The 27468-nt window shown below is 43.3% G+C and overlaps 1 protein-coding gene across 1 annotated transcript in view; it reads left to right on the top strand.

Moving 5' to 3' along the window:
- TSHR (thyroid stimulating hormone receptor) overlaps positions 1-27141 on the top strand; it is a 235606-nt gene extending 208465 nt beyond the window's left edge. The window contains exons 9-11 of the mRNA XM_045012551.1: positions 6267-6344; positions 23007-23195; positions 25567-27141. Of these exons, the coding sequence (XP_044868486.1) occupies positions 6267-6344; positions 23007-23195; positions 25567-26968 (1669 nt within the window). The 3' untranslated portion in view covers positions 26969-27141. The remainder of the gene's footprint in view (positions 1-6266; positions 6345-23006; positions 23196-25566) is intronic.
- The last annotated feature ends 327 nt before the right edge of the window (positions 27142-27468 follow it).

Here is a 27468-nt window from a genome sequence, read left to right as displayed (position 1 = left end):
ACTCCAGCAGGGTCCCAGAGTTTGGGCTCCAGCCCAAGTCCACACATCTCCACAATGTTTTTTCAGCCAGGGAGCCCAAGCCCCGCAAGCCCAAGTCAGCAAACCCAGGCCAGCTTCAAGTTTTTTATCCGTGTGTCGTCATAGCCTATGTGATGACCTCATGGCTACTGTCATTAAGTTCCTAATTAAGTGTCGAATTGCGCACTCCTTCTGCAGGAAAAATTCCCAGTGATTTCAATGAGGTTTAATCTGATGTTATGCTTGTGTGAATGCACAAACACACACAGCAATGACCACCATGCTTTCTAGACAAAAAATTATTAGAACCACTGCTGTAACTAGGATTTGAAGTTGAATGTCAAAATGAAAATGGTTAGCCTTGAGATAACATTAATCCTGATGGAGTGTTGGTGATTTGAAATAACTGGTATTTTAATAATAAATAGACTTCTATAATGCTATTCATCTGAAGCTCTCAAAGTACTTTTTGTACAGATACACTAAATGAACACATGTGAGCAATGTGTTAAGAAAGACCTGTTTGGGGGCTTTTGTGCTGTTCTACTAGAAATCATTATAACCCTTGAAAATATCCAGAATGTATGTGACTCAAGATGTGGCCATAGGGCATAAGCTCTGAATCTACAGCACCACCTCAGCTATATAAGTAGTGATGATATCTGTTACAGTCATCTGTGAAACAGTCAGTTTTCTCGAACTGGTCATTGGTATCTGGCTCTTCAGCTTTCTGACTGTGTTGGTGAGAGAAAGTATTGAAAAATTGCATATAAACTACAGATGTTCAGGCGAACCTAGCAGTAGCTTTCCTTATTGCTCTGCAGCAGAGCTAAATTTAGAACTCAGTACTGTTCTTGAATTCTTGAGAACTAGAAATGTTACAGACAGGATGCTCATGTGGTAGGTTCTTGGATGAAGAGGGAGTGAACATTTGCCATAATAGTGACCCCACTCATTGAATAAAGAAGTGCTTTGGCAGGTTGCAAAGGAAGTCCAGTTTAGTTTTGATTGACATGAAGGATAGGAAGATGTAAAATGGATGTGTAGGGGGAAATCTTGAAGGTTCTAACAAATGTAGAAACCCTCCTATCTTGTGGGAGACAGGGAACTCCAGCTGTGCAAAGACTGATGACCTGTCTGGTCTATTAGAGAGGAAGTGTGAGCTAAATATTAGTGCCAGGGACTCAATATCAAGTTACCACTCCTATGATACATGGCCTTGGGCAAGTCACTTAATTTATCTGAGCTCATCTGTAAAATTGCGACAATACTTGTCTATCTTCCAGATAATTTGTGAGCTTTAATTATTAAATATTGTAATGAACTACCTACTATGTGTACAACTATTCTCTCCTGAATGGAATCAGAACTGCTCAGCTGCTGTCATAGGCCCTATGTCACTAGCAGCTGATGAAGTGATAGGAACCCTGTGCTCCTAAAGTAGGTGAATCCGCTGTTGTGAATTTCTGATCAGCAGCAGTATGCCAATCACAAAGTCCTAGATGGCCACAAATTTGTCACATTATTGTTGTTGTGTGTATATACTGCTGTTTTATTATGTATTTATTCTTTCCCACTGTCTACCCATAAATTGTGGAATTATTGAAACCACTGCCTTGTTCTAAGAATTTCTTCTCTGAAAAGTAATCTTAAGTCAAATCAGATATGCTAAAATATATTAGTCCACTGGGAAAGAAACTATCTGGTGTAAAAAGTCTGACCTTTCTAGAGCAGTTTGCTACTGGAATGAATTACCTGCAACAATAAGCCAGATATTTTAAAAGTTACCTAAACTTCAGTTTAAGGAAAAGTGCAAGGATTTAGCTAAAATGGAATGCAACTGATACCCAAGATGTATCCTCTGGCTGGGTAGACTGGCCACTTTCTTTGTAATGTTGAGTAGCACTGAGTTTAGCTTTAATTGTTCCGTTGCTGTATTATGGTAACTTCTTGAGTGTTCAATAAGCATTTTGTGGTATTTCTTTAATTATGCAATGTGCTACCCTGTCTCTCTGAAATGCATATGCACTGCTACCTATATCTGTATTTTCTCTGATGTTTCAAGTGCCAGAGTGATGTGGAGTGAAAGGTGGCCTTGTCTTGTTTACATGGCTCATGTGTAGGGATGAGAGAATGCTGTGTTGCTACAGGCTTTAGGAAAGTGTCCGAATGATGGAGGGAAATTGTTTGTTTCTCCAGAATTTTAGAACATAGATTTTGTTGATGACATCATGGTAGAGGTTTTGTTTGGTTGTTTTTTCCTTCAAGTTCATCCTTTCTCTCCCCTTCTGTCAAAGGAGCTTCAGTCTGATCTCTACATTGTTACATGTACGTAGGAGGCCGTTTTGGTTATGCAAACCTTAGGGCACCTGAAATATGTATTCTCACACTCAAACCCAGCATGGGTGGTGTTTTCCTACAGGTCTCTGATGGGTCCACCCCTGTCATTTGCCTCCTCAGGTCTGAGGCTGGGGATACCAAAGCTTTAACCCTCCTCCTCCCACCCCCCAGATTTGCTTCGGGGGAATGTTTGGTGTGTATGGTGTACATGTGTGTTTTGGATGGAGGATTTAGTTTATTTGAGGGGATGTCTCTTGGCTTTATCCTGAAAAAAGATTAAAATGTTCAGAATGGTAAGACTTTATCTGAGTTTATTCATTGTTCCTGAGACTTGTTAATTGGGCTCATTTTATACAAAGCAAAATAACTGACAGTACTTAAAATGTTGATTGGCTAAGGTGGGCATAGAGATGCAGAGGCTGCTTTTAAAAATGTGGTTCAACAGGTGAACTAAAATGCTTTTTACTTGACTTAAAACTCTTTCCATCCCTCACACTCATGTCTTTTCCGCTCCTAGTGAAACTAAGGCCTGGTCTATACTACGCGTTTAAACCGGTTTTAGGAGCGTTAAACCGATTTAACGCCACACCCGTCCACACTAAGAGGCCCTTTATATCGATATAAAGGGCTCTTTAAACCGGTTACTGTACTCCTCCCCAACGAGAGGAGTAGTGCTAATATCGGTATTGGCATATCGGATTAGGGTTAGTGTGGCCGCAAATCGACGGTATTGGCCTCCGGGCGGTATCCCACAGTGCACCACTGACCGCTCTGGACAGCAATCAGATCAGAACTCGGATGCAGTGGCCAGGTAGACAGGAAAAGCCCCGCGAACTTTTGAATATCATTTCCTGTTTGCCCAGCATGGAGCTCCGATCAGCACGGGTGGCGATGCAGTCCGAAATCAAAATCCAAAAAGAGCTCCAGCATGGACCGTACGGATGTGATCGCTGTATGGGCAGGCAAATCTGTTCTATCAGAGCTCCATTACAGAAGACGAAATTCCAAAGCATTTTTAAAAAATCTCCAGAGGCCACAGCAGGGACTCAGCACGCTGCTGCGTGACAAACGTAACGGAAAGCCAAAGAATCAAATGGACGCTCATGGAGGGAGGGAGTGGGGACTGAGGACTCAAGCTATCCCACAGTTCCTGCAGTCTCCGAAAAGCATTTGCATTCTTGGCTGAGCTCCCAATGGCTGTAGTGTCAAATACATTGTCCGCGGTGGTTCAGGGCATAGCTCGTCAATTTACCTCCCTCACCCACCCCCAGAAGTAAAAGGGAAAAAAATCCTCTCTTGACTCTTTTAAATGTCACCCTATGTTTACTGAATGCTGCTGATAGACGCGATGCTGCAGCAGTCAACGGTAGCATCCTCGCCCCCCCGCCCCATGGGTGGCTGATGGTACAATATGGCTGATATCCATCATCATCATCAGCCTTGTAGCAGATTGTGCAGTACAAAAGGACTGGTATCTGTCCTCATCATCAGCCCGTGAGTGCTCCTGGCTGGCCTCCGGTGAGGTAGGCCGGGGGCGCCTGGGTAAAAATCTCCTGATCATTCCTGGTAGATGGTGCAGTACGACTGGTAACCATCTTCATCATAGCAACAGGGGGCTGAGCTCCATCAGCCCCCGCCCTTCATGTGTAAAGAAAAGATTCTGTTCTGCCTGGACTATCATAGCAGCGAGATGCTGGGCTCCTCTCCCCCACACTGCTTAATGTCCTGTCTGGACTATCATAGCAGCTGGAGGCTGCCTTCCCCTCATATCTCACTAACAAGTCACTGTTTCTTATTCCTGCATTCTTTATTACTTCATCACACAAATGGGGGGACACTGCAACGGTAGCCCAGGAAGGCTGGGGGAGGAGGGAATCAACAGGTGGGGTTGTTGCAGGGGCACCCCCTGTGAATGGCATATAGCTCATCATTTCTGCGGGATCTGACACGGAGCGGTTGTGCTCTCTGGTTCTCTGATACACTGGTTCTCTAGTACACTTGCCCCATATTCTAGGCAGGACTGATTCTATTTTTAGATACCGTAAAGGAGGGATTGACTCGGGGAGTCATTCCCATTTTTGTCTTTTGTGCCCCCGGCCAATCTCAGCCAGGGGCACCTATGACAGCAGCAGATGGTGCAGCACAAAAGGACTGGTAACCGTCATCTCATTGCCAATTTATAATGGCATGGTAGATGGTACGGTACGGCTGATAACCATCTCTGCTATCATGCAAAAGCAAATGAATGCTGCTGTGTAGCGCTGCTGAATCGCCTCTGTCAGCGGCATCTAGTACACATACAGTGACAGTGACAAGAGGCAAAACAGGCTCCATGGTTGCCGTGATATGGCATCTGCCAGGGCAATCCAGGCAAAAAGGGCGCGAAATGATTGTCTGCCGTTGCTTCCCCGGAGGAAGGAATGACTGATGACATTTACCCAGAACCACCCGCGACAATGATTTTTGCCCCATCAGGCACTGGGATCTCAACCCAGAATTCCAAGGGGTGGGGGAGACTGCGGGAACTATGGGATAGCTACGGAATAGCTACCCACAGTGCAACGCTCCAGAAATCGACGCTAGCCTCGGACCGTGGACGCACACCACCGATTTAATGTGCTTAGTGTGGCCGCATGCACTCGATTTTATACAATCTGTTTTACTAAACTGGTTTATGTAAATTCGGAATAATCCTGTAGTGTAGATGTACCCTAAGTGGGGGGAATCTCCTCTCCGCAGATAGTGGTGGCTCCCTGGGGCCTGATTGCCACTCCTTCCATTCTCATTCACAGCTAAAAAGAAATGGTTGTTTCTCAAAGGCCAGGCCCCCTTTTTTTCCCCTCTTCCTCCTCATGTTCCTTATCATAACTGAAGAGAAGTGGAATAGGTATCATTTTGAATTAAGACCAGGTAATCTTAAAAATATTTGTGAATAAAGACAGAGTAACAATAACAATGAAAATATGTATATTTTATTTAATTTTTATTTTTAAAGAGGGACTCCTTTTATAAGTAGGTGAAAGAATACCAATATATACAATCAGTAACACAATGTGTAACTATCTCTTACCGAAGGTGTAACTGTAGCTCTGCCTCAAATACTGCACGGTAGAGTATAAATAATATGGGAGCAGAAAATGAATTCGTAAGTTACAGGTAAAGTTCAATGAGCATTGACAGAGGTTCTTTTTCTAGTTTTTAAATGCCAGAGAAGGGTGTCAATTGACCATACCAAAGACTAAAATCCTGTACAGAATTGTCTGCACAGAATAGGTATGATATGTGCAGTGGCAAGGCAAGTTTCCTCCATGTTACTTAGCCAATGTGCCTCAACCCAGCTCTGGAGGGACCATTCATAAGGTAGGGTGTTCATTATCCATAACTTATTCAGTCTTGGTTGCCTCTACTGGCAGGAGCGCTGCCAGCTTTTTTGGCACCCTAGGCGGCGGAAGGTCCCACCCCCAAAATGGCACCCCCAACAGAGGCGGCGGAAGGTCCCTCTGAAATACCGCCGACAACTGGGGCGGCCGAAGATCCGGCCGCCGCAGTCACCACCCCCCAAATGGTAGCGCCCTAGGCAACCGCCTAGGTTGCCTAATGTGTTGCGCCGGCCCTGTCTACTGGGGTTGCCACTTGAAGAGGTAGTTTTTGTGATGTGGAGGCTTGTATCATTAGGAATTGGACTGACAGCTACTAAATATATTTCACATGGGCAGATGCTGCCTGTTTGTCAAGTTTATTTAAAGTATGAAAGAAAATGGCTCATGTGGTAACTCAGGGTTCCTGCAGCTTCTAGTCTTGTTCGTTTTCACGGGAGTGTTCATGTTCCTCTTTCTTCTTTACATATGGTAGCTCATGGGAGATATATAATTTTATCACCAGATAATTGTGTATTTTTTTCTCTGCAGCTACCTGCACAAGAACAAATACCTGAAAGTTATTGAAGAAGATGCATTTTTGGGAGTGAACAGTGGACCAACCCTGCTGTGAGTAGGAGAAAAGGGTGGAGAAGGTTTTAAAAGTGGTGTTCATTAGCACTGCACCATCTTCAGGACTATCAATAGAAAACAAGAGAGTGTGGGCGATATGCTTACACAATAACATTGATGATAAAAGCTGTTATTCTGGAACTGACTATATTACCTAGGGTTGATGCTCTGTGTTGCAAGAGACTTGGGTTTTTGTTTGATTCTCAATCTTTCTTGGTGTTTTGTTTCTTGGGGTTTACACAGTGGCAGATGTACATAGCTCAACTATTCCTTTAGCTGATTAAAAGTCACCTGTAAAAAGAAAATAGTTGGGTTTGTGCCTTTTAGAAATATATTTATTTTTGCTACTCTATGATGATTAAAGAAGGGCTGAAAGAAGTTTTAGAAGTAGTTAGTATTTTACATTAGAAATACAAATCCTCATTACCTTGTTTCTCATGAAAGACACTGTGTAACTGGAGAACTAGTAGGATTGTAGTAGCATAAGTAATAAGAAAATGGAAACTGAGATAGGAAGGGATTTTTAGTCAACTCTTAAAATTATTTTGTTGCTGCTGCTGTTTTTGTTACTCCCTATTTAATTTGACTCCCAGTCCAGTCTTCTGGTCCTCCAAATAGACTACCAATAAAATCAAGGAAGACAAAGTTTGATATTCTTGCTATTTCTAAAGTACAAAACAAACAGGAAAAAAGTTTGAAGAATGCATGACAGATTTTTTTTTATACAAACAAATGAACACAAACCCAATTCTTTGTTTTCTCTGCTGCTTAGGTTTAAGGAGAGGGATTGATAGATTCAGAAGGGAGTCGGTCCAGTCCTTAATGTAGAGGATGGATGCTATCCTGGGGACAATGGTGGTGCTGAGAATTGTTGGAAGAATGAGAGAGGGTGCTGAGTTAAAAAAACAAAACAAAACAGGTACTTCTCTAGCCTCTAGTTTGCTTGCAGAAGATCCTGAAATTCCTTCCTCCAGGCATAGCAGCTGTATTGCAGGGTTTAGCCTGTTGGTGATCATGGCAGTGATGCCAGCCACAGAGATCACTCCAAATGACATTGCCAGATTCACTCTCTATCCAACAGGACAACTTGTGTGTCATATTCAGTGTCATTGCATCAAAATGATGTTTGGGCTACCGGGTTACTTAAGGATCATCAAGAATCCTCCCAACTAGACTAGGTAATTAAGGTTGTAGGAGGCATGATCTTCCTCTCTGAATGTGACTGATGACAGAAAAATTGGCAGGGTAACAGCTTTGCAGCAAAAAAACCCTGTCTGCTTAACCATAAAATGGTATTGACATATTTGGCCTCAATCCTGTATCAGAAGGTTCCTTGCTGGTGACTACGAGTTCAGAAAGGGAGGTGGAATATGGAACAGGGAAATCAAGAGAAAAAGCCAGAAAGCACATCAGTTTAAAAAATAAAACCTTCCAGTTATAGTTTAACACTTTTGGGTAGTTATTCTTTAATATTACAGTCTTTTTCTTACAGCAGAATTTGAGTTTTGCCTCAGTACTGAAATCTATTAAGTAGGGAGTCTCTCTATCTGTCTGCTTATGTTGTTTCCCTCTTCTTGCTGACTGCCTATGGAACATAAAACCTATATTATAACTGAGAGCCAAAAGAGATCTTCCTTCATCTCAAATGGTAGAAGACTGTTTTGTTAGCTGACGTTCTTAAAGTCTATTCTTCCTGCTGCAGTTTGCAATGGCAGTATCTGTTGAGCTAGAGATCTGTCCCTTTAAATGCATAAGGTTTCCCAAATACCTTTACAGGACAGAAGATTATTTACAAAATGGTTTCATTGACAGGGAAGGGAATATTAGGCAGAATATTTTGTGTGTATATAATAGACATCTAAAAAGATGTTGGTCTAATATGTTGACCTAAGTATGTCAAAATATATATACATATAAACATCCAAATCACTGAGGCTGCAGATAGATAGCATTTTATAGATATCACATTAATGTAGCGTTGTGGTTACCAATAGTGGAAAAGTGGAATTCAGGGCATATAAAGAGACATTTCTTCTCCTGCTGTGTTTTCAGGTTAGATTTGTTCCTCAAAGTGACTGGAAGTTGTCATAATTTTCTGTAGTCTATTGTGCTGACCAGGGCCGGCTCCAGGCACCAGCTGAGCAAGCTGGTGCTTGGGGCGGCAGATTCTAGGGGGCGGCATGCCACGCAATCCTAGGGCGGCACTGACGCTTTTTTTTTGTTTGCTGCTCTGGCCGCCCTGTAGGGGGCAGAGGAGGGGAGCACCCTGCAGCAAATTTGGCAGGGCAGCCCGCGTCCTTCCCTCCCCACCGACCGGAGCAGTTCGGAGCCCTCCCGGCAGGCGGCGCGGAGGTCGGGGCTGCGGGGTGAGCGCCCCCCTGAAGCCCTGGCCGCCTCTCTTCTCTCTCTCCCTCCTCGCTCCCTCCCCTTCCCCCCATTGGACTGGGCACGCACTCTGCAGCACAGGGAGTCCCCTGGCTCCGGCCGCCCTGTAGGGTTTATTGTTTTGTTCTCCCCTGCTTTGCCGGCCGTGCCGTTCCCCCAACCCCGCTTTGCCGCTCCAGCTGCGCTGCAGGTTTTTTATTTTTCACCTGCTTTGCCGCTCCAGCCATACAGTTTTTTTTGGTTTTCCCCAACCCTGCTTTACCACTCCGGCTGTGCTGCAGGGTTTTTTTTTCTTCCCTGCTTCGCCATTCCAGCTGCGCCGTTTTTTTGTTACCCCCACCCTGCTTTGCCGCTCTGGCTGCACCGTGTTTTCTTTTTCTTTTTTTTTTCTTCACCTGCTGTGCCACTCCAGCGCCCTGTTCCCCCCCCCCTTTACTGCTCCAGCCCCACCGTGGTTTTATGTTGTTGTTCTGGGGTTTTTTCTCCCTGCTTTGCTGCTCCGGCTGTGTTGCAGTTTCCCCCCTCCCCCTTTGCCGTTCCAGCCGCCCCGTTTTTTTGTCCCCCCCACCCCGCTTTGCCGCTCTGGCCCTGCTGTGGTTTTGTTTTTGTTTTTTCCCTCTGCTTTGCCGCTCTGGTGGCCCCTCCCCCCCCCTTTTTTTTTTTTGCTTGGGGCGGCAAAAAAGCCAGAGCCGGCCCTGGTGCTGACCCACTTGTCACTAATCCACAGGACACTGGCATGTGTTTTTTAATCTTTCAGTCACATCAGACAGCTTTCCATCTTCCTTTAGAAACTGTGCATGTGTGCAACAGACAGATCATAATAACATTTCCACCAGAAGATGGAGATGGTGCTAAATAGACATTGCACAAGGAGGAATTGCTTCTCCAGGAAAGAAGACAGAGGAGCCATGATAAGTGATCATAAATGTACAATTTCCTGTTTATTCCTAACCAGTTTCTTTTTTTTTTAAGTTGACAGCATTTTTCTTTGATCTGGTCCTTGGATTTGCTAGCATTGCACAGACTGACTACTTTGGGAATGTACCATGTTCAGTCAAGTTTAATTTGTGGGTAACAACTTCACGACCTTCTGTAATCCTTACACCAGGGGTCGGCAACCTTTCAGAAGTGGTGTGCCAAGTCTTCATTTATTCACTCTAATTTAAGGTTTTGCGTGCCAGTAATACATTTTAACATTTTTAGAAGGTCTCTTTCTATAAGTCTATAATATATAACTAAACTATTGTTGTATGTAAAGTAAATAAGGTTTTTAAAATGTTTAAGAAGCTTCATTTAAAATTAAATTAAAATGCAGAGCCCCGCAGACCAGTGGCCAGGACCCAGGCAGTGTGAGTGCCACTGAAAATCAGCTCGTGTGCCGCTTTGGCACCTGTGCCATAGGTTGCCTAACCCTGCCTTACACAATTGGTAGAGCCGTGCATGGATATAAAAATGTGGATCTGCAGAGCACTGGAGCCTGTGCAGGGCTTACAGCTGGAGTCACCCCTGTCCTGGTCTGAGCTGTCAGCGCCAGGGTGGGGTGGGAGGGTTCAAGCTGTCAACCTCACCTAGGGCTGACAGCCAACAGGCAATGTAACGCATCGCCTACACAGACACTGAGACACCCTAACTACATTGACCAAAGTGCTATGCCTCTCACAGAGATGGAGTTATTAAGTCGATGTAGTGGGCGACTTAGGCCTGGTCTACACTACGAGTTTAGGTCGAATTTAGCAGCGTTAAATCGAATTAACCCTGCACCCGTCCACACAAGGAAGCCATTTACTTCGACATAAAGTGCTCTTAAAAATCGATTTCTGTACTCCTCCCCGACGAGGGGAGTAGCGCTGAAATTGACATTGCCGGTTCGAATTAGGGTTAGTGTGGATGCAATTCAATGGTATTGGCCTCCGGGAGCTATCCCACAGTGCACCATTGTGACCACTCTCGACAGCAATCTGAACTCAGATGCACTGGCCAGGTAGACAGGAAAAGCCCCGCGAACTTTTGAATTTCATTTCCTGTTTGCCCAGCATGGAGAGCTGATCAGCACAGGTAACCATGCAGTCCGAGAATTGAAAAAGAGCTCCAGCATGGACCGCACGGGAGGTACTGGATCTGATCGCTGTATGGGGAGACAATTCTGTGCTAGCAGAACTATATTCCAAAAGACAAAATGCCAAAACATTTGAAAAAATCTCCAAGGGCATGATGGAGAGAGGCCACAATAGGGACTCAATACAGTGCCGCGTGAAAGTTAAGGAGCTCAGACAAGCATACCAGAAAACCAAAGAAGCAAACGGATGCTCCGAGGCAGATCCGCAGACATGCCGCTTCTACGCTGAGCTGCATGCAATTCTAGGGGGGGGCACCACCGCTACCCCACTGTGGTGGTTTCTGCTGACCGTGGATTCCAAGGAGGGGGTATTCTCAGTCATGCCTGAGGATTTTGTGGATGGGGAAGATGAGGAGGACGAGCTTGAGGGGAGCACACAGCACACCATTCTCCCCAACAGCCAGGATCTTTTTCTCACCCTGACTGAAATAGCTTCCCAACCCTCCCAAGGCGGTATCCTGGACCATGAAGCCAGAGAAGAGACCTCTGGTGAGTGTACCTTTGTAAATATAAAACCTGGTTTAAAAGCAAGAGTTTTCTAATGATTAATTTGCCCTGAGGACTTGGGATGCATTCGTGGCCAGTACAACTACTGGAAAAGTCTGTTAACGTGTCTGGGGATGGAGCGGAAATCCTCCAGGGACATCTCCATGAAGCTCTCCTGGAGGTACTCTAAAAGCCTTTGCAGAAGGTTTCTCGGGAGAGCAGCCTTATTCCGTCCTCCATGATAGGACACTTTACCATGCCATGCTAGTAGCAAGTAATCTGGTATCATTGCATGACAAAGCCTGGCAGCATATGGTCCCCTGTGTTTGCTGGCATTCAAGCAACATCTTTATCTCTCTGTATTATCCTCAGGAGAGTGATATCATTCATGGTAACCTGGTTGAAATACGGGAATTTAATTAAGGAGACATTCAGAGGTGGCCGTTCCTACTGGGCTGTTTACCTGTGGCTGAAAAGAAATCCTCCCCGCAGTTGCGGGGGGGAGGGATTGGCGCTGAGCTTTTCGCATTTGGCTAGCATTTTCCTGATACCAGCCACGCGGTGTGGGGAGGGGTAAAGCGATCATCCCAGAGGCTTGGATGGGGATGGGGGTTAGTTTGGTTTCTGCTGCTGCATGTTAACACAAAAACCGCAGCACTCAATGGGCTTTGCTTGGTATGGGAAAGGAGGGCATTACTTTTATGAAGGTTGCAGAAGCCGAAAAACAATGGCTTACCATGGCCACATGCAAGCCAAATTCTGTTTCCCGTCTGATCTCTAACACCAAAGCCGCAGGCACTCAATATTAAGATGCAAAATGGGACCTTGTACCGAAATCACATGTGCTATGTAATGTGAATAGTGTTGTTCACTGTGAAAGAGTATACCCATTGTTCTGTAAAATGTTTCTTTTTATCTACTTATCTCGCTTTTTTCCCTCCCACAGCTGCAAATTTTTCAAGCCTCCCTCCTCCATCCCGAAGACTATCTCAGATAAGGCTGCGAAAAAAACGCATGTGCAATGAAATGTTCTCTGAGATCATGCAGTCAACCCGCAATGAAAGAGCTCATCTGAATGAGTGGAAGGACACAGTATCACAGTACAGGAAAGCAGCCAATGAACGTGAGGACAGGAAGGACGAATGTGAGGACAGGAGGGATGATTGAGATGAGAGGTGGTGGCAGGAAGATCAGAGGAGGCAGGATGCAACACTGGGGCTACTGCGGGATCAAACAGACATGCTCTGACGTCTGGTGGAGTATCAGGAACGGCATCAGGATCACAGAGTGTTGCTGCAGCCCCTGTTTAACCACCCTCCCCCCTCCCTAAGTTCCATAGCCTCCTCACCCAGACGCCCAAGAACATGGGGTGGGGGAGGCTCCGTGAACCCTGCCACTGCACCCCGGTGGACAGCCCAAGCAACAGCAGGCTGTCATTCAACAAGTTTTAAAGTGGCCTTTTCCTTCCATCCCTATTCCCCTCCTTCCACACTTCACCTGGTACCTTGTCAGTTCTCTCCCTATTTTTATAATCAATTAATAAAGAATACATGGTTTTTAAACAATAGTGACTTTATTTCCTTTGCAAGCAAGCTGTGATCGAAGGGGGGAGGGTGGGTGGCTTACAGGGAATGAGTCAACCAAGGGGGTGGGTTTTCATCAAGGAGAAACAAACTGAACTGTCACACCATAGCCTAGCCAGTCATGAAACTGGTTTTCAAAGCTTCTCTGATGCGCAGCACTTCCTGGTGGGCTCTTCTAATCGCCTTGGTGTCTGGCTGCGCGTAATCAGCGGCCAGGCGATTTGCCTCAACCTCCCACCCCGCCATAAACGTCTCCCCCTTACTCTCACAGAGATTGTGGAGCACACAGCAAGCAGCAATAACAATGGGAATATTGGTTTCACTGAGGTCTGAGCAAGTCAGTAAAGTGCGCCAGTGACCCTTTAAATGTCCAAATGCACATTCTACCACCATTCTGCATGTGCTCAGCCTATAGTTGAACAGCTTCTGACTACTGTCCAGGCTGCCTGTGTATGGCTTCATGAGCCATGGCATTAAGGGGTAGGCTGGGTCCCCAAGGATAACTATAGGCATATCAACATCCCCAACAGTTATTTTCTGGTCTGTGAAGTAAATCCCTTGCTGCAGCCTTTTAAACAGACTAGTGTTCCTGAAGACGCGAGCGTCATGAACCCTTCCCAGCCATCCCACATTGATGTTGGTGAAACGTCCCTTGTGATCCACCAGTGCTTGCAGCACCATTGAAAAGTACCCCTTGCAGTTTATGTACTGGCTGCCCTGGTGGTCCAGTGCCAAGATAGGGATATGGGTTCCATCTATCGCCCCACCACAGTTAAGGAATCCCATTGCAGCAAAGCCATCTACTATGACCTGCACATTTCCCAGAGTCACTACCTTTGGTAGCAGCAGCTCAGTGATTGCTTTGGCTACTTGCATCACAGCAGCCCCCACAGTAGATTTGCTCACTCCAAATTGATTCCCGACTGACCAGTAGCTGTCTGGTGTTACAAGCTTCCACAGGGCTATCGTCACTCGCTTGTGAACTGTGAGGGCTGCTCTCATCTTGGTATTCTGGCGCTTCAGGGCAGGGGAAAGCAAGTCACAAAGTTCCATGAAAGTTTTGCAGCCACTGGGAATTGTCCCACACCTGCAACGCTATGCGGTCCCACCACTCTGTGCTTGTTTCCCGGGCCCAGAATCGGCATTCCATGGCATGAACCTGCTCCATTAACACCATGCTCTCCAAAGCGCCGGAGCCCATGGTTTGAGAGAATTCTGTGTCCATGTCCTCATCACTCTCATCGCCGCACTGCCGTCGCCGCCTCCTCACCTGGTTTTGCAGGTTCTGGTTCAGCATAAACTGCACGATAATGCGCGAGGTGTTTACAATGTTCATGACTGCTGCATTGAGCTGACTGGGCTCCATGCTTGCCATGGTATGGCGTCTGCGCTGAAAAAAGGCGCGAAACAATTGTCTGCCGTTGCTCTGACGGAGGGAGGGGTGACTGACGACATGGCTTACAGGGAATTAAAATCCACAAAGGCGGAGGCTTTGCATCAAGGAGAAACACAAACAACTGTCACACAGAATGGCCCCCTCAAGGATTGAACTCAAAAGCCTAGGTTTAGCAGGCTGTTCATTTCATGGAGGGAGGGGGAGCAAATGAATACAAAACAAATCTGGTCTATTTCTTGTTTTGATTCACTCCATCTATCTTTTACATCTTAGGCTGGCAGCAGATGGTGCAGTATGACTGCTAGCCATCGTCATCTCCTGGGTGCTTAGCAGAAGATGCTGCATTAAGACTGCAAGCCATCATCATCTCCTGGCTGTTCGCCAGAAGATGCTGCATTATGACAGCTAGCCTTCATCATCTCCTAGGTGCTCGGCAGAAGATGGGAAATGACCTGGCTGAGTCACTCCCATCTCTGTGTGATGACGATCGCTTTCAGTCCTAATACACCATCTGCTGCCAAAAGGCAATGAGCTGCTGCTGTGTAGCAATGCAGTCCCACATCTGCCAGCACCTAGGAGACTTATGGTGACAGTCAGCTGTGTGGGCTGCATGATTGCCATGGTATGGCATCTGCACAGGTAACCCAGGGAAAAAGGCATGAAATAGTTGTCTGCCGTTGCTTTCATGGACGGACGGAGGGAGGGAGAGGGGGGCCTGATGACATGTACCCAGCACCACCCGTGACAATGTTTTTTGCCCCATCAGGCATTGGGATCTCAACCCAGAATTCCAATGGGCGGGAGAGACTGCAGGAACTATGGGATAGCTACCCACAGTGCAACACTCTGGAAGTCGAAGCTAGCCTCAGTACTATGGATGCATACCGCCGAATGAATGTGCTTAGTGTGGCCACATGCACTCGACTTTATACAATCTGTTGCCAAAAATCGAATTCTGTAAAATCAGAGTAATCTCGTAGTGTAGACATACCTTACATAAGTGGGAGCACCATTGTAGTGTAGACACTTACATAGGTTGATGTAAGTTGCCTTATGTTGACCTAAATCTGTAGTGTAGACCAGTTCTCTAACGATTACTCTTGACTTTAGATGAAGAGAGTTATGTAAAAACAATAAAATTCTCTCCACTCTTGAGTGTTCTTTTGGATGTGGTCAGAGGCTTCTTGGGTGGACAGAATCTCCCTCCTACCGCTCATGGCTTCTCCAACTTATGGAATCTCTCTCTGACCTTTGCAGTCAGTTTCCTTCAACCTTGGCTGGTCCTGCAGTCAAAGAGTCCTCTTTCCCTTCAAAAGCTTGTCCCTTTGTCTGTCTCTGCTGCCCCAAGCTTCATTTGTCTCCCTGATCCACCCAGTCTCTGTGTTTTTAAAGGGCTGTACCCACACATCATCTGTTTGTTCCCTCTTCTGGAGAAATTCCATTCCTTCAAACCTTAGCCCTCTGCCGAAAAGTTGGAGATGAAGTTACTCATTTGTTCTGCCAGAGCAAAGTCATTACAATGTTGATAACTTTTTTGTTCTGTAGCTTCTTCCAGACAAAGTCTTTGTCAGCCCATAGTTGGTTTTACTAAACATTGAGGTGTAGAGTTATATAGAGAATTAATCAACACTCACTAGCTGCATGTAGATTCCCCAAAACATTACAAAAGGATAATGCATAGGAGGAGCATACTTTCCCACTTTCCCCTCTGCACATGAAAATATCTGAGCCTTGGATATATTCATAGAAAAAGGTGACATGGATCCAACTCTGCTCTCCTTATATAAGGAAAACTCACATTTTTATTTGTGCAATCAGTGGTGCAGAAGTGGGTCCATAAATTGTAAAGATCTTTATTTGTATTACAGTAGCATCCATACACCTGTAGAGTAAAAGATAGTCCCTTCCCTGAAGAGCTTACACTGTTAGTTTGAAACCAGATATAACAAGTGGTTGAAATAAATGCTAATAAAATTTGCAGATGGCACAAAGTTGGGAGGTATTGCCAATACAGAATATCATACAAGAAGATTTGGAAGACCTTGAAAACTGGAGTAATAGAAATGGAATGACATTTAATAATGCAAAGTGCAAGGTCGTGCACTTAGGGACTAACAACAAGAAGTTTTGCTATAAGTTGGGGACTTATCAGTTGGAAGTGACAGAGGAGGAGAAAGACCTGGGTGTATTGGTCAATCACAGGATGACCATGAGTCACCATTGTAATGTGGCTTGTTTACCTTGACCAAACGAAAGCTGAGGGGAGACATGATTGCTCTTTCTCTCTAAATACATCAGAGGGATAAACACCAGAGAAGGAGAGGAGTTATTTAAGTTAAAGGCACAGGAACAAATGGATATAAACTGGCCATGAACAAGTTTAGGCTTGATATTAGACATAGGTTTCTAACCATCAGAGGAGTGAAGTGTTGGAATAGGCTTTCAAGGGGAGCAGTGAGGGCAAACAAACCCAACTAGTTTCAAGACTGAGCTTGATAAGTATGTGGAGGAGCTGGTATGATGAGATTGCCTACAATGGCATATGGCCCATCTGTGACTTCTATTAACAAATATCTCCAACAGCCAGAAAAGGGACAGTAGATGGGGAAGACTCTACCTCATTAGAGACAATTCTTTCCCCAATGTCTCACTGATGGATCTCTCAAATATGCTTAGAGTCTAGCTGATCACCATATTTGGAGTCGGGAAGGAATTTTCCCCTGGGTCAGATTGGCATAGACCCTGGGTGGGGGGGAGTCATCTTCCTCTGCAGCTTGGGACACTTGAATTAGAGTAAATGGGTGGATTCTCTGTAATTTGAAGTCTTTAAATCATGATTGGAGGATTTCAGTAACTCAGCCACAGGTTATGGGTCTATTATAAGAGTGGGTGGGTGAGGTTCTGTGGCCTGTGATGTGCAGGAGATCAGACTATAATCACAATGGTCCCTTCTGGCCTTGAAGTCTATGAGTCTATAAATGAAAGGCAAAAATGGGGTGACTCAAATTGAGTATTTTTCCCATAGACTAGCAGTGTACCTGATTTGTAGATATAGACTATATTTTAATGGAAACAAATCAAATCAGTAGCAGCAGTCTCATCTCACCACCTGTCTAGACATTGTCAGCCGTGTAAGTACCAATCACCTTCTAAAACATTTTGTGTAGTAGTCTGTGAAACCAGGATTGAGCAATAATGAAACAGGGCAAAGCCCATCACTCTGCCTTCTGTATATCCTGTCAGGAAGATCACCATAAATTTACTGTGAAAATTCTGTAATATTAGCCTTCAGAATTAGGTGTTTGACGTAAGTTTACTGCTGGTGAAAGATGGTAGATTGACAGCCCTGGAGAATGAAGACACCTGTTTATCCACAAAACAGGTACAGCATAAACAGTACAAGTTTCCCCACATTTCCTGGCCTTTTTGCTGCAACTCTGAACCTAGAAATAACACCTCCTGGTTATGCACCTGTGAGGGAGTTCAGCAAAAATTGTTTTTATTCCACTCCTTATGCACCAGATCCATTATCTGTGGTGAAAGCAGCTTTGTGGTGAACCATAACATTTTAGATAATGCAAGCTATTTCAATTTTAATGTCTCTTTCATTATTTGACTAAAGCAAATCTGAATCCCAGCTGTGTTTTAATCCCACAAAAATGTTTTGACATTTTCTAAGCTTCATCATGTGTAAAAATGTTCTTAAGGTCAGTGCAGGAAACAAAGTCTAATTTAAAGCAGATGGAAAGGCTGAGGAATAAAGAATGAAGGACTAATCTCTCTTATTAAATGAAAGGGTTTATACATTTAATTTGAGTTTTATGTTTTCCCACACTCCCTTCATTTTATGATCATATGGGAGGAAATTATCCCACTCTACATGGCAGTCTTGAAGCCTTAGCTGGACTACTGTGTCTGGGCACCACACTTTAGGAAAGATGTGGACTAATTGGAGAGGATCCAGAGGAGAGCAACAAAAATGATAAAATGTTTAGAAAACCTGACCTATGAGGAAAGGTTAAAAAAACTGGGCATGTTTAGTCTTGAGAAAGGAAGACTTGGGGTGGGGGAACCTGATAACAGTCTTCAAATGTGTTAAGGACTGTTATAAATAGGACTATGATCGATTGTCCTCCTTGTTCACTGAAAGTAAGACAAGAAATAATGTGATTAAACTGCAACAAGGGAGATTTAGGTTAGATATTAGGGAAAACTTTCTAACTATGAGAGTTAAATTTTGGAATAGGCTTCCAAGGGAGATTGCAAAATCCTAACCATTGTAGGTTTTTAAGAACAGGTTGAACAAATACATGTCAGGGATAGTCTGGGTTTGCTTGGTCTTGCCTCAGCAGAGGGGACAGGACTTCATAACTTCTTGAGGTCCCTTCCAGCCCTACGTTTCTATGATTGTATATTGTTTGGTACTTCTAAAATCTCATTTTCTATTTTATTTACTTTTACTTCCTTGGCTTTTGGTATTCCAGTCTTCTCTTTTGCATTTGTCGTGATTTCTTTTAACAGAGATTCTTCTTACTTTATTATAAGCATATAAGAATTAATGTATTCATACATAATTACTTTCACAATTACCCTACATTCCCAAGCACCCAACAAAATTAAATTATATTGGCTGGAAGTTTCAGTTTTTAGAAAATTATTACTCCTTGGTTTGAAAACGTATAATGGACGTTGAGATATATTGCTGTTAGTCACTGGGCATTATTCTTCCCGCTTCCTTTCCCATCAATCATAATATTGTTCTTGGAGGCAGGGATCAGATCTGAAAGGGCCAGAAATCTCATAAGAGTCTGCTTTCGTGAGCTTTCCAGCTCAGTTTTGCAGACTCAGGTTTAAGATTTCTATCAACCTTTTGAGGTTTCCCCTATCATTGGTCTCTCTCTCTCTCTCTCTTCTCTCTCATTTTAAAACTAATATGACTATTTTCTTCATCTTTGTTGTCTGATTAACTTAATTCTGTAATTTAATAACCTAACATTAAATCAATGTGTTTATCAGCAAGCACCGCCCTATTTCTTCAATCTCTCTGCTAGAGCTTTTCCCCACTCCTCTTATATTTTAGGTAGGGAAACCTGGTTAGTTACTTTGTGCAAAGTGACAAATGAGACTGCATGTTTCCCATTGAAATGTATGTTTCTCCTCTAGGAATCTCAAAAGTAAACTTAGGCAATAATGTTTGTTTTCCTATGCAACATTTTTCATTAATAGGCACCTCAGATTTTTATATATTGCTTTTTACAGAGATACTTTTTGTGACGGTATCTCCTATAAGGCTTTATGGAAATATGCTTAGAATGTGTTTTATGCTACCTATGCCATGTAACATATCTCCGTAAAGGTTATGATCTACTGAATGTATTAATCCTATTTGTATGCACATATCATTTTTGTATTCGAAGTTATGAATGTTGGCTGTGTACTGGTTTGATTTCTAAATAACCGTAGTAGAGCATTTGATCAGTTCCTGGAGAAAGGAATGTTGAAATGAAATACCTAATCAAGAAACACTTAAAGGACAATGGATCTTGGAATGCTCCAATCCACATAAGAAGTCTACTTGAGGACGTTCAAGGTAGCATGTAAACAATTGATGCTACCTGTAAAAACTGTGAGTCATGCGTGGACATGTGACTTGCCCAGGTGACTCCTAAACACCATCTTGGGGCTGGACTATGCATAGGAGTGAGGAGGGGGTCTCCACCCACAAGAGAAAGCCTATTTAAACTCCTGGGAGACTCCTCCATTTGGTCTTCAGCTGGCTAAAGAGGGAGCCTCTCCACCCCGCAGGATACTTGAAAGAAACTGGAACAAAGGACAGTAACTACAGGGGGTGTGAATGATTGCTGGACCCAGGCTAAAAGGAGATTAGTCTGTAAAAGGGAGCATTCTGTAACTGGTGATGATCTTATCTGTATTCAGTTTGATTAGACATAGATTTGCGCATTTTATTTTATTTTGCTTGTTTTAGACCCAATTGGGAGTTGGGCATCTGAGGGCTTGGCTACACTTACAAATTTGCAGCGCTGCAGCAGGGTGTGAAAACACACCCTCTCCAGCGCCAATTGCGGCGCTGCAAAGCGCCAGTGTGGTCAAAGCCCCAGCGCGGCTCCCAGCGCTGTCCGTTATTCCCCACAGGGAGGTGGAGTACGGACAGCGCTGGGAGAGCTTTCTCCCAGCGCTGGCGCTTTGACTACACTTAGCGCTTCAAAGCGCTGCCGCGGCAGCGCTACCGTGGCAGCACTTTGAAGTGCTAAGTGTAGCCACAGCCTGAGTGTTAAAGACAGGAACACTTCTTTGAGCAGCTTTCAAGTAAACCTGCAGCTTTGGGGCAAGAAATTCAGATCCTGGGTCTTTGCTGGAGCAGACGGGAGTGTCTGGCTCAGCAAGATAGGGTGCTGGGGTCCCGAGCTGGCAGGGAAAGCAGGGGGCAGAAGTAGTCTTGGCACATCAGGTGGCAGCTTCCAAGGGGGTTTCTGTGATCCAACCCGTCACATTTTGTGTTTGTGTTTTCATTAGGTATCCACTTTTATTGTGCTTTACTCTTTCCATCTCTTATTTTCTTATACATTTCTGCAGCCTCTGGGGAGTACAGTGATTCTGTATTAGTTTTGTATTAGTTTTAAAAAAATTGTCTTTGTCTCCTCAAGATAACATTCACAATTAAAATCTCTGTTTTCCTGTACATAATCCCAAGAAATTTTTTCTCCTCTTTTGTAATGATTTCCTTTTTCTGTGTCCGAGAATAGAAAAACATTGCTTAGGGTGGTATACAGGGTTATAACCTTGAGGAATGAAGTGAAATTAAGAAAAACAACATTTAGACTGAATACTGTGGGATGTATTAAGCTTCAGAATACTTTCCTGAGGAGACTGGGGAATCGCCATTATGGAAATGAGGATGGCAAGAGAAACATGCTCCTTTATATAGACTCACATGGAGCATCCTCTAGCTTGAGGGAGGGGTTGTGTGGCTCCTCAATGGTTAGACTTTTCCATATAGTTACTAGCTTGTGTGGAGTGAGCAGGCACATCCCAAGAGTGTGGTTCTTTTACTGATAACTGCTAAAAGTAACACCACTGTTTATCCAAAAAGGAGAAACAGAAAAGGTCATTCTTCCAAATGGAGAGCCACTTGTGTGGAGTTTTGCCAGATGGGAATGGGATGGCATTGTCTGCTTATCCGTTCACTCTTCTCCCACTGACGACATTTGCACAAATCTTTTGTGAGGGCTCAGGGCACAGGTTTTTGGCGAAGGGGAAAGAGATGCATTTTGCCATGTTGCTTTGCACCACATATCTTTTCTAAAAGCTCATTATTAGTTCTTTCCCTGTGAATTAGGGGACACAGTGCACAGAAAACACACTTTTGTTTACATGCTTAGAATCATGTTCTTTGTTAGTAAAGCTCTTAAAATAGCAACACTTGACAGTTGCCATCTTTCTCAATATAATACAGGTTTAATATAAGCTGATGTTCAGCTTGTGAGGAACATTGCTATAGCTATAAGAGTGTTTTCTCTTAAATTGGCATATGGTTCAAGAAGCACCACTAGAAGCTAGAGGGAAAATAGCAGAAGGAGAAACTTTGTGTGTTTAATTCTACATTTTTATTGATTTTTTGTGTGTTAACTATTTGAGCCTTAAAAGCCTATTTTAAAAGGTTTTGGTGTTTTTGTCATTCATAGTTTGCCCAAGGAGATAGTAATCAGTTTTAAAACCTTGAGGATGGGAAAATGGTTTACAGATGTGCTAAAGGGAGCAGGGAGATGATGATCCTTCTCCTACTCAAAATCAGATTATAGCTGTACCTAGCTAACTCTCATCAGCAACTGCAGCAAATGATGGCATCAATTCTGCAGATATTTCAGTATGCTCTTAACTTCATTTGCATGAATAGAGTCAAGTGTGTAAAGTTATGCATGTGTTTAAAGCCTTTGCAAAATCAGGGCCTGTGTGAATTAGATGAGCAAATGATACTATCATATCTGCTTCTGTTTTCAATTGTCTCTCCAAAATGAGCATGTTCTCACAGATATTAAATCTTTAAAGAATTCATTTTCAATTACAAAGGCAAGCTGAAGCACTGCTTCTGCTGCATGGCTTATGAGAAGCATAGCTGATGGCCACCAATGGCAATCACTACACTGTCTATGCAAAAATGTGTTTCAAATAGAAAACCAGTTTTAAAATTACTGAAAAAGAGGCCCCACTGACTCGCTCTTTCAAAGTTGTAGCAGTTTTTCAGGTTTGTAAACCAAAGAATAATTTAGGGAGATTTTATCATCTCAAACAAGTTGTATCCAGTGTCTCTGTGCAATCATTAATTAAAATAAACAGAAAAAAAATAATGCCCTGGGCTCTGCACTAGCAGTGATTCCTTCAGCCCATTCATTGCACTTTCATTGTGCATTTATGCAGCCAAACAAGTTGTCTGGCATCATGACGCTGGGTGCCATCTGAATGCTGTTTGGGGATACCCAGTTGGTACATTTCAAGTAGAATATGCGCAGGCAGCATGCCAACTCCTGCGTCACCTCCTTCATATGTTGTTGGTTGTGTTTTAGTTTTGTTTTTTGTGCTGCAGCTTTCTGTGCAACTCCTAAAGTGCTTTGAAGATCTTAAATGTCTCACTCCAGTCATTTCATTTGCTGAAGTTTTATTCTTTCTTTACGCAGTGATGTCTCCCGGACCAGTGTTGCTACCCTTCCAACAAAAGGACTGGAAAACCTTAAAGAACTGATGGCTAAAAATACATGGACATTGAAGAAACTACCTCCCGTAAAGACTTTTCTTCATCTAATGCGAGCTGACCTGTCCTATCCAAGCCACTGCTGTGCTTTCAAGAACTGGAAGAAAACCAAAGGGTGAGTGTTAGCAACTTTGATTAAATCATAAGTCATATAATTAAAGAAGGATTAATTGATATTTTAATATATAATAAATAATATAATAATTCTAGTTAATGGGTTTTGTAGCCATTTTTGAAATTATATAATAGAGCAGAGGGACAGGTTTAAAATTAATAAAAATAAATACTTTTTCACACAACACATAGTTAGTTTGTAGAACTCATTGCCACGAGATATTTTTGAGGCCAAGAGTTGAGCAGGATTCAGCACAGGATGAGATGTTTTTACAGATAACAACAATATCCAGAGTTGATATAGTAAGGATTTAAAAATAACCAAAAGTCTTGGAAGGGACATAAAACCTTGTGCTTCAGCCAGCCTCTAACTAAAAGGGTGAGGCGGACATTTTATTTGTGGCCAGGTTATTCCATAATTATCTTCTGCAAGGTTGCTTGCCTGTTCTTCTGAAGCAACAAATGCTGACCACGGTTGGTGACAGGATACAGAAGTAGATGGACTTGACGGTCTGATCCAGTCTGGCAAACCTATGTTCCTATAAGTAAAATTTAAACTTTATTGTAATTGTAGAGAAACTGTCATTGCAGAGTTCAAGTTTAGATTTAAATGCAAACTTCTCCAAAGTTCAGAGCAAGGGTCTTGCTCAGGCCAATCTCTGATATATGAAAAGAAAATAATATCTATCTATAGAATTTCTAGGATACCTATCGTATTTTAAACATTGGCATAGATAGTATATTAATGGAATTAATAGATTATATTAGGTCATGGAGGAGTTTCAAACAACTTTGAGGGCAGAAAACTACCACAAAGGGATGTACAGAGATTAGAAACATGGGCAGAAAGAAAGAAAATGAGATTCTCCTTTGAGAAAAGCAGCTCCAGTACATCTGGTGAAAGTCTGAAAGACAGTGAATGGGAGGGAGACAGCTGGGATGAGACATGCTGAAGGAAGTGTAGGGTGATAGCAGTCAGCAAATTCAATACACATTTGCAAGGTGTTATTGTAGTCAGAACATTGCTAATGCTATTTGAGGCTACAAACATAGAAGCATTGCATTGTAGAGCAAGGTAATAGTTAGAGCTCCATGTTTTTCACAACTACAGAATACACAAAATAAAACTAGAAACATGTAAATTGAAAAAACCCTGCAGTGGCAATCCCTGTGGTTCCTGTCCTGCAGGGCTCAGCCTGGCTCCCCTCACCGGTTATTCTGACCTGGCACGTAAGATTGCAGCACCACTCAGATTTGGCCTGGCCTCTCCTCCATCATCATGACATGGGACAGCCAGACTAGATCTGAGTGAGTGTTGCAACCTGGAGCACAGGGTCATATCACTATTCACTCAAATTTGACCTAGCTGCCCCTCTGTCGTGATGATGGAGGGGCACCTGAGCCAGATCTGAGTGGTGCTGTGACCCCATGCACAAGGTTGCAATTCCTGGAGCAGGGAGCTGGGCCCAGGCCTGCAGGACAGGAGCTGTCACTGCAGGGTGAGTGCATGTCCAGATCAGGCCTCTGACACCAGACCACCCTGGGAGCAGGATCTGACACCTCCCATGCCCCCCACCCCACATGGATAAATCAAAATAAATAAAACTCTTGAAAAATAAAACAAAAAATTATAAAAACAAAAGAATTTCATGGAGCTCTAGTTATCATTTCTCTGTGGCTACGCAAACCACATATGGAATATTGTGTTGCGCTCTGGGCACCATAGTGTCAGTAAACTGTGGAGGAACAAATTGGAGGAAATTTAGAGGAGAGCAAAAAAATGATTAAGGGGCTGGAGATAATTGATTTATGCAGAAAGAAGAAAAGAATACAATGCTGTGTGCATTGATTAAATAATTATAAAGAACAGATGTAAGAAATCTATGAATTTTTGAAGGATGTAATCCCCAAGGAGGAAGAGGAATTATTTATGGTGGCACAATCAGTAACCACTAAGAATAACTAAATGAAATTAAGAAAGAAAAATGTAGGCCAAAATATCAGGAAAAACCTCCAGATAGTGACATGAATTAGGCTGTGAAATAGCAACTCTGGGGAAGTGGTAGAGAACCCATCACTTGGGATTTTTAAGGAGAAAGATGAAATTGTTGTTATTGTAAGCATATCAAAGAAGTGAGAACTCAGATGCAGAGGATTACAACACTGTCTGCCAACATACAAAAAGCTCTGATGGGTATGCTCAAGATTCACCACATATCTTTTTACTAACAAAAATGTGTCAGGACAACATTCTGGTTCATAGATATTTTAATTCAGATATTAATGATTAAAAAGTGTTTCCCTTGACATACCTGTTGTATACAAACAGAACTGCAAATTTCAGTGGTGATTTCACCCCTGTGTTCTTTCAGAATTCTGGAATACATGATGTGTAACCAGACCAGCAGTCACAGCTTTCGTAAGAAAAGATCCGTCAGTACCTTCAATGGCCCTTTTTACCAAGACTATGCAGAAGAGGATGTAGACCGCACTGACACCGTGTATGCTAAAAACTCCAAATTCAGGGATTTTCATGGCAACTCCCACTACTACGTTTTTTTTGAAGAGCAGGGGGATGGAGATGTTGGGTTTGGCCAAGAGCTCAAGAACCCTCAAGAGGACAACATCCAGGGGTTTGACAGCCATTACGACTATACAGTCTGTGGTGGCAGTGAAGACATTGTGTGCACTCCAGAGCCTGATGAGTTTAATCCCTGTGAAGACATAATGGGCTATAAATTTCTAAGGATTGTGGTATGGTTTGTGAACCTGCTGGCTATCCTGGGTAACGTTTTTGTCCTCTTCATCCTTCTCACCAGTCATTACAAGTTGACTGTCCCACGGTTTCTGATGTGCAACCTGGCTTTTGCTGATTTCTGCATGGGACTGTACCTTCTCCTGATTGCTTCGGTGGATCTCTACACTAGGTCAGAATACTACAACCATGCCATAGACTGGCAGACTGGGCCTGGCTGCAACACAGCTGGCTTTTTCACTGTCTTTGCCAGTGAGCTTTCTGTATACACACTGACTGTGATCACCCTGGAGCGCTGGTATGCCATCACCTTTGCTATGCGCCTGGACAGGAAGCTTCGCCTTCGGCATGCTTTGGTCATCATGCTGGGTGGTTGGCTCTCATGCTTTCTTCTCGCCCTCTTGCCACTGGTTGGAGTCAGCAGCTACATCAAAGTCAGTATCTGCCTTCCCATGGATACCGAAACACCGTTGGCTCAAGCCTACATTTTCTTTGTTTTAATGCTGAACATCATTGCCTTTATCATCATCTGTGCTTGCTACATAAAAATCTATATAACTGTGCGAAACCCTGAGTACAAATCCGGAGACAAAGACACCAAAATTGCTAAAAGGATGGCTGTGTTGATTTTCACTGACTTCCTATGCATGGCACCTATCTCATTCTATGCTTTGTCTGCCATCATGAACAAGCCCTTGATAACGGTCAGTAATTCCAAGATCCTGCTAGTGCTGTTCTACCCACTCAATTCTTGTGCCAACCCATTCCTCTATGCTATTTTCACCAAGGCTTTCCGAAGAGATGTCTTCATCCTGCTCAGCAAATTTGGCATATGTGAACATCAGGCTCAAATCTACCGTGGCCAGACAGTCTCAGCTAAAAACAGCAGTGGTTCTTATGGCCAGAAAGGCAGCCGAGGGACAGGTCAGGACTACCATAACCCACATGATGACTATCACCCTGCAATTGTGATGCAAGAGCAAATTGTCATGGAAGACTGCACGCTGACTGTGTTATAGCACCTGAAAGCATCACAACTGCAGTGCAATCAATCAGATGGTAATTTAGTGATCCAAAAAAAAAATCCAGTGATAAGATATAATTTTTCCTAGCTGTTTTTGAGGAACATTGGTAGTGATTTGAGTGAGCCATTCACTTGAAACTCCAATCTTATACCACTGTCAGTGTAAGAGAGAAGGTGCCAGTTATGATGACAATACTGGAAGCATAAATGAAAACTCAGTATAAATCAGAAAGTGAACATATATATATGAAATTTTAGACATGCATTCTTCTCTAATTGTCTAATGGGAAAGGGAGACAGCATAAATGTAGAGGATACTTATACAAATAAAATAGAATTTTTAGATTTATAATTAAACTGGAGTTAATAAAAAAATAAAAATTAGACAATGTATTTTTCAACTGTAGGTCAGATTGGTCAGGCTGGCTTGCTTGCTTTTTTTCTTTTTTTTAAATCGGAAGATTGATTTGTTTTTCTCATTGCCAGTTTTCTGAA

The sequence above is a fragment of the Mauremys mutica genome, chromosome 4 (assembly GCF_020497125.1).
Source record: "Mauremys mutica isolate MM-2020 ecotype Southern chromosome 4, ASM2049712v1, whole genome shotgun sequence".
Taxonomy (NCBI): domain Eukaryota; kingdom Metazoa; phylum Chordata; order Testudines; family Geoemydidae; genus Mauremys; species Mauremys mutica.
This window is presented reverse-complemented; position numbering and strand designations above follow the sequence as displayed.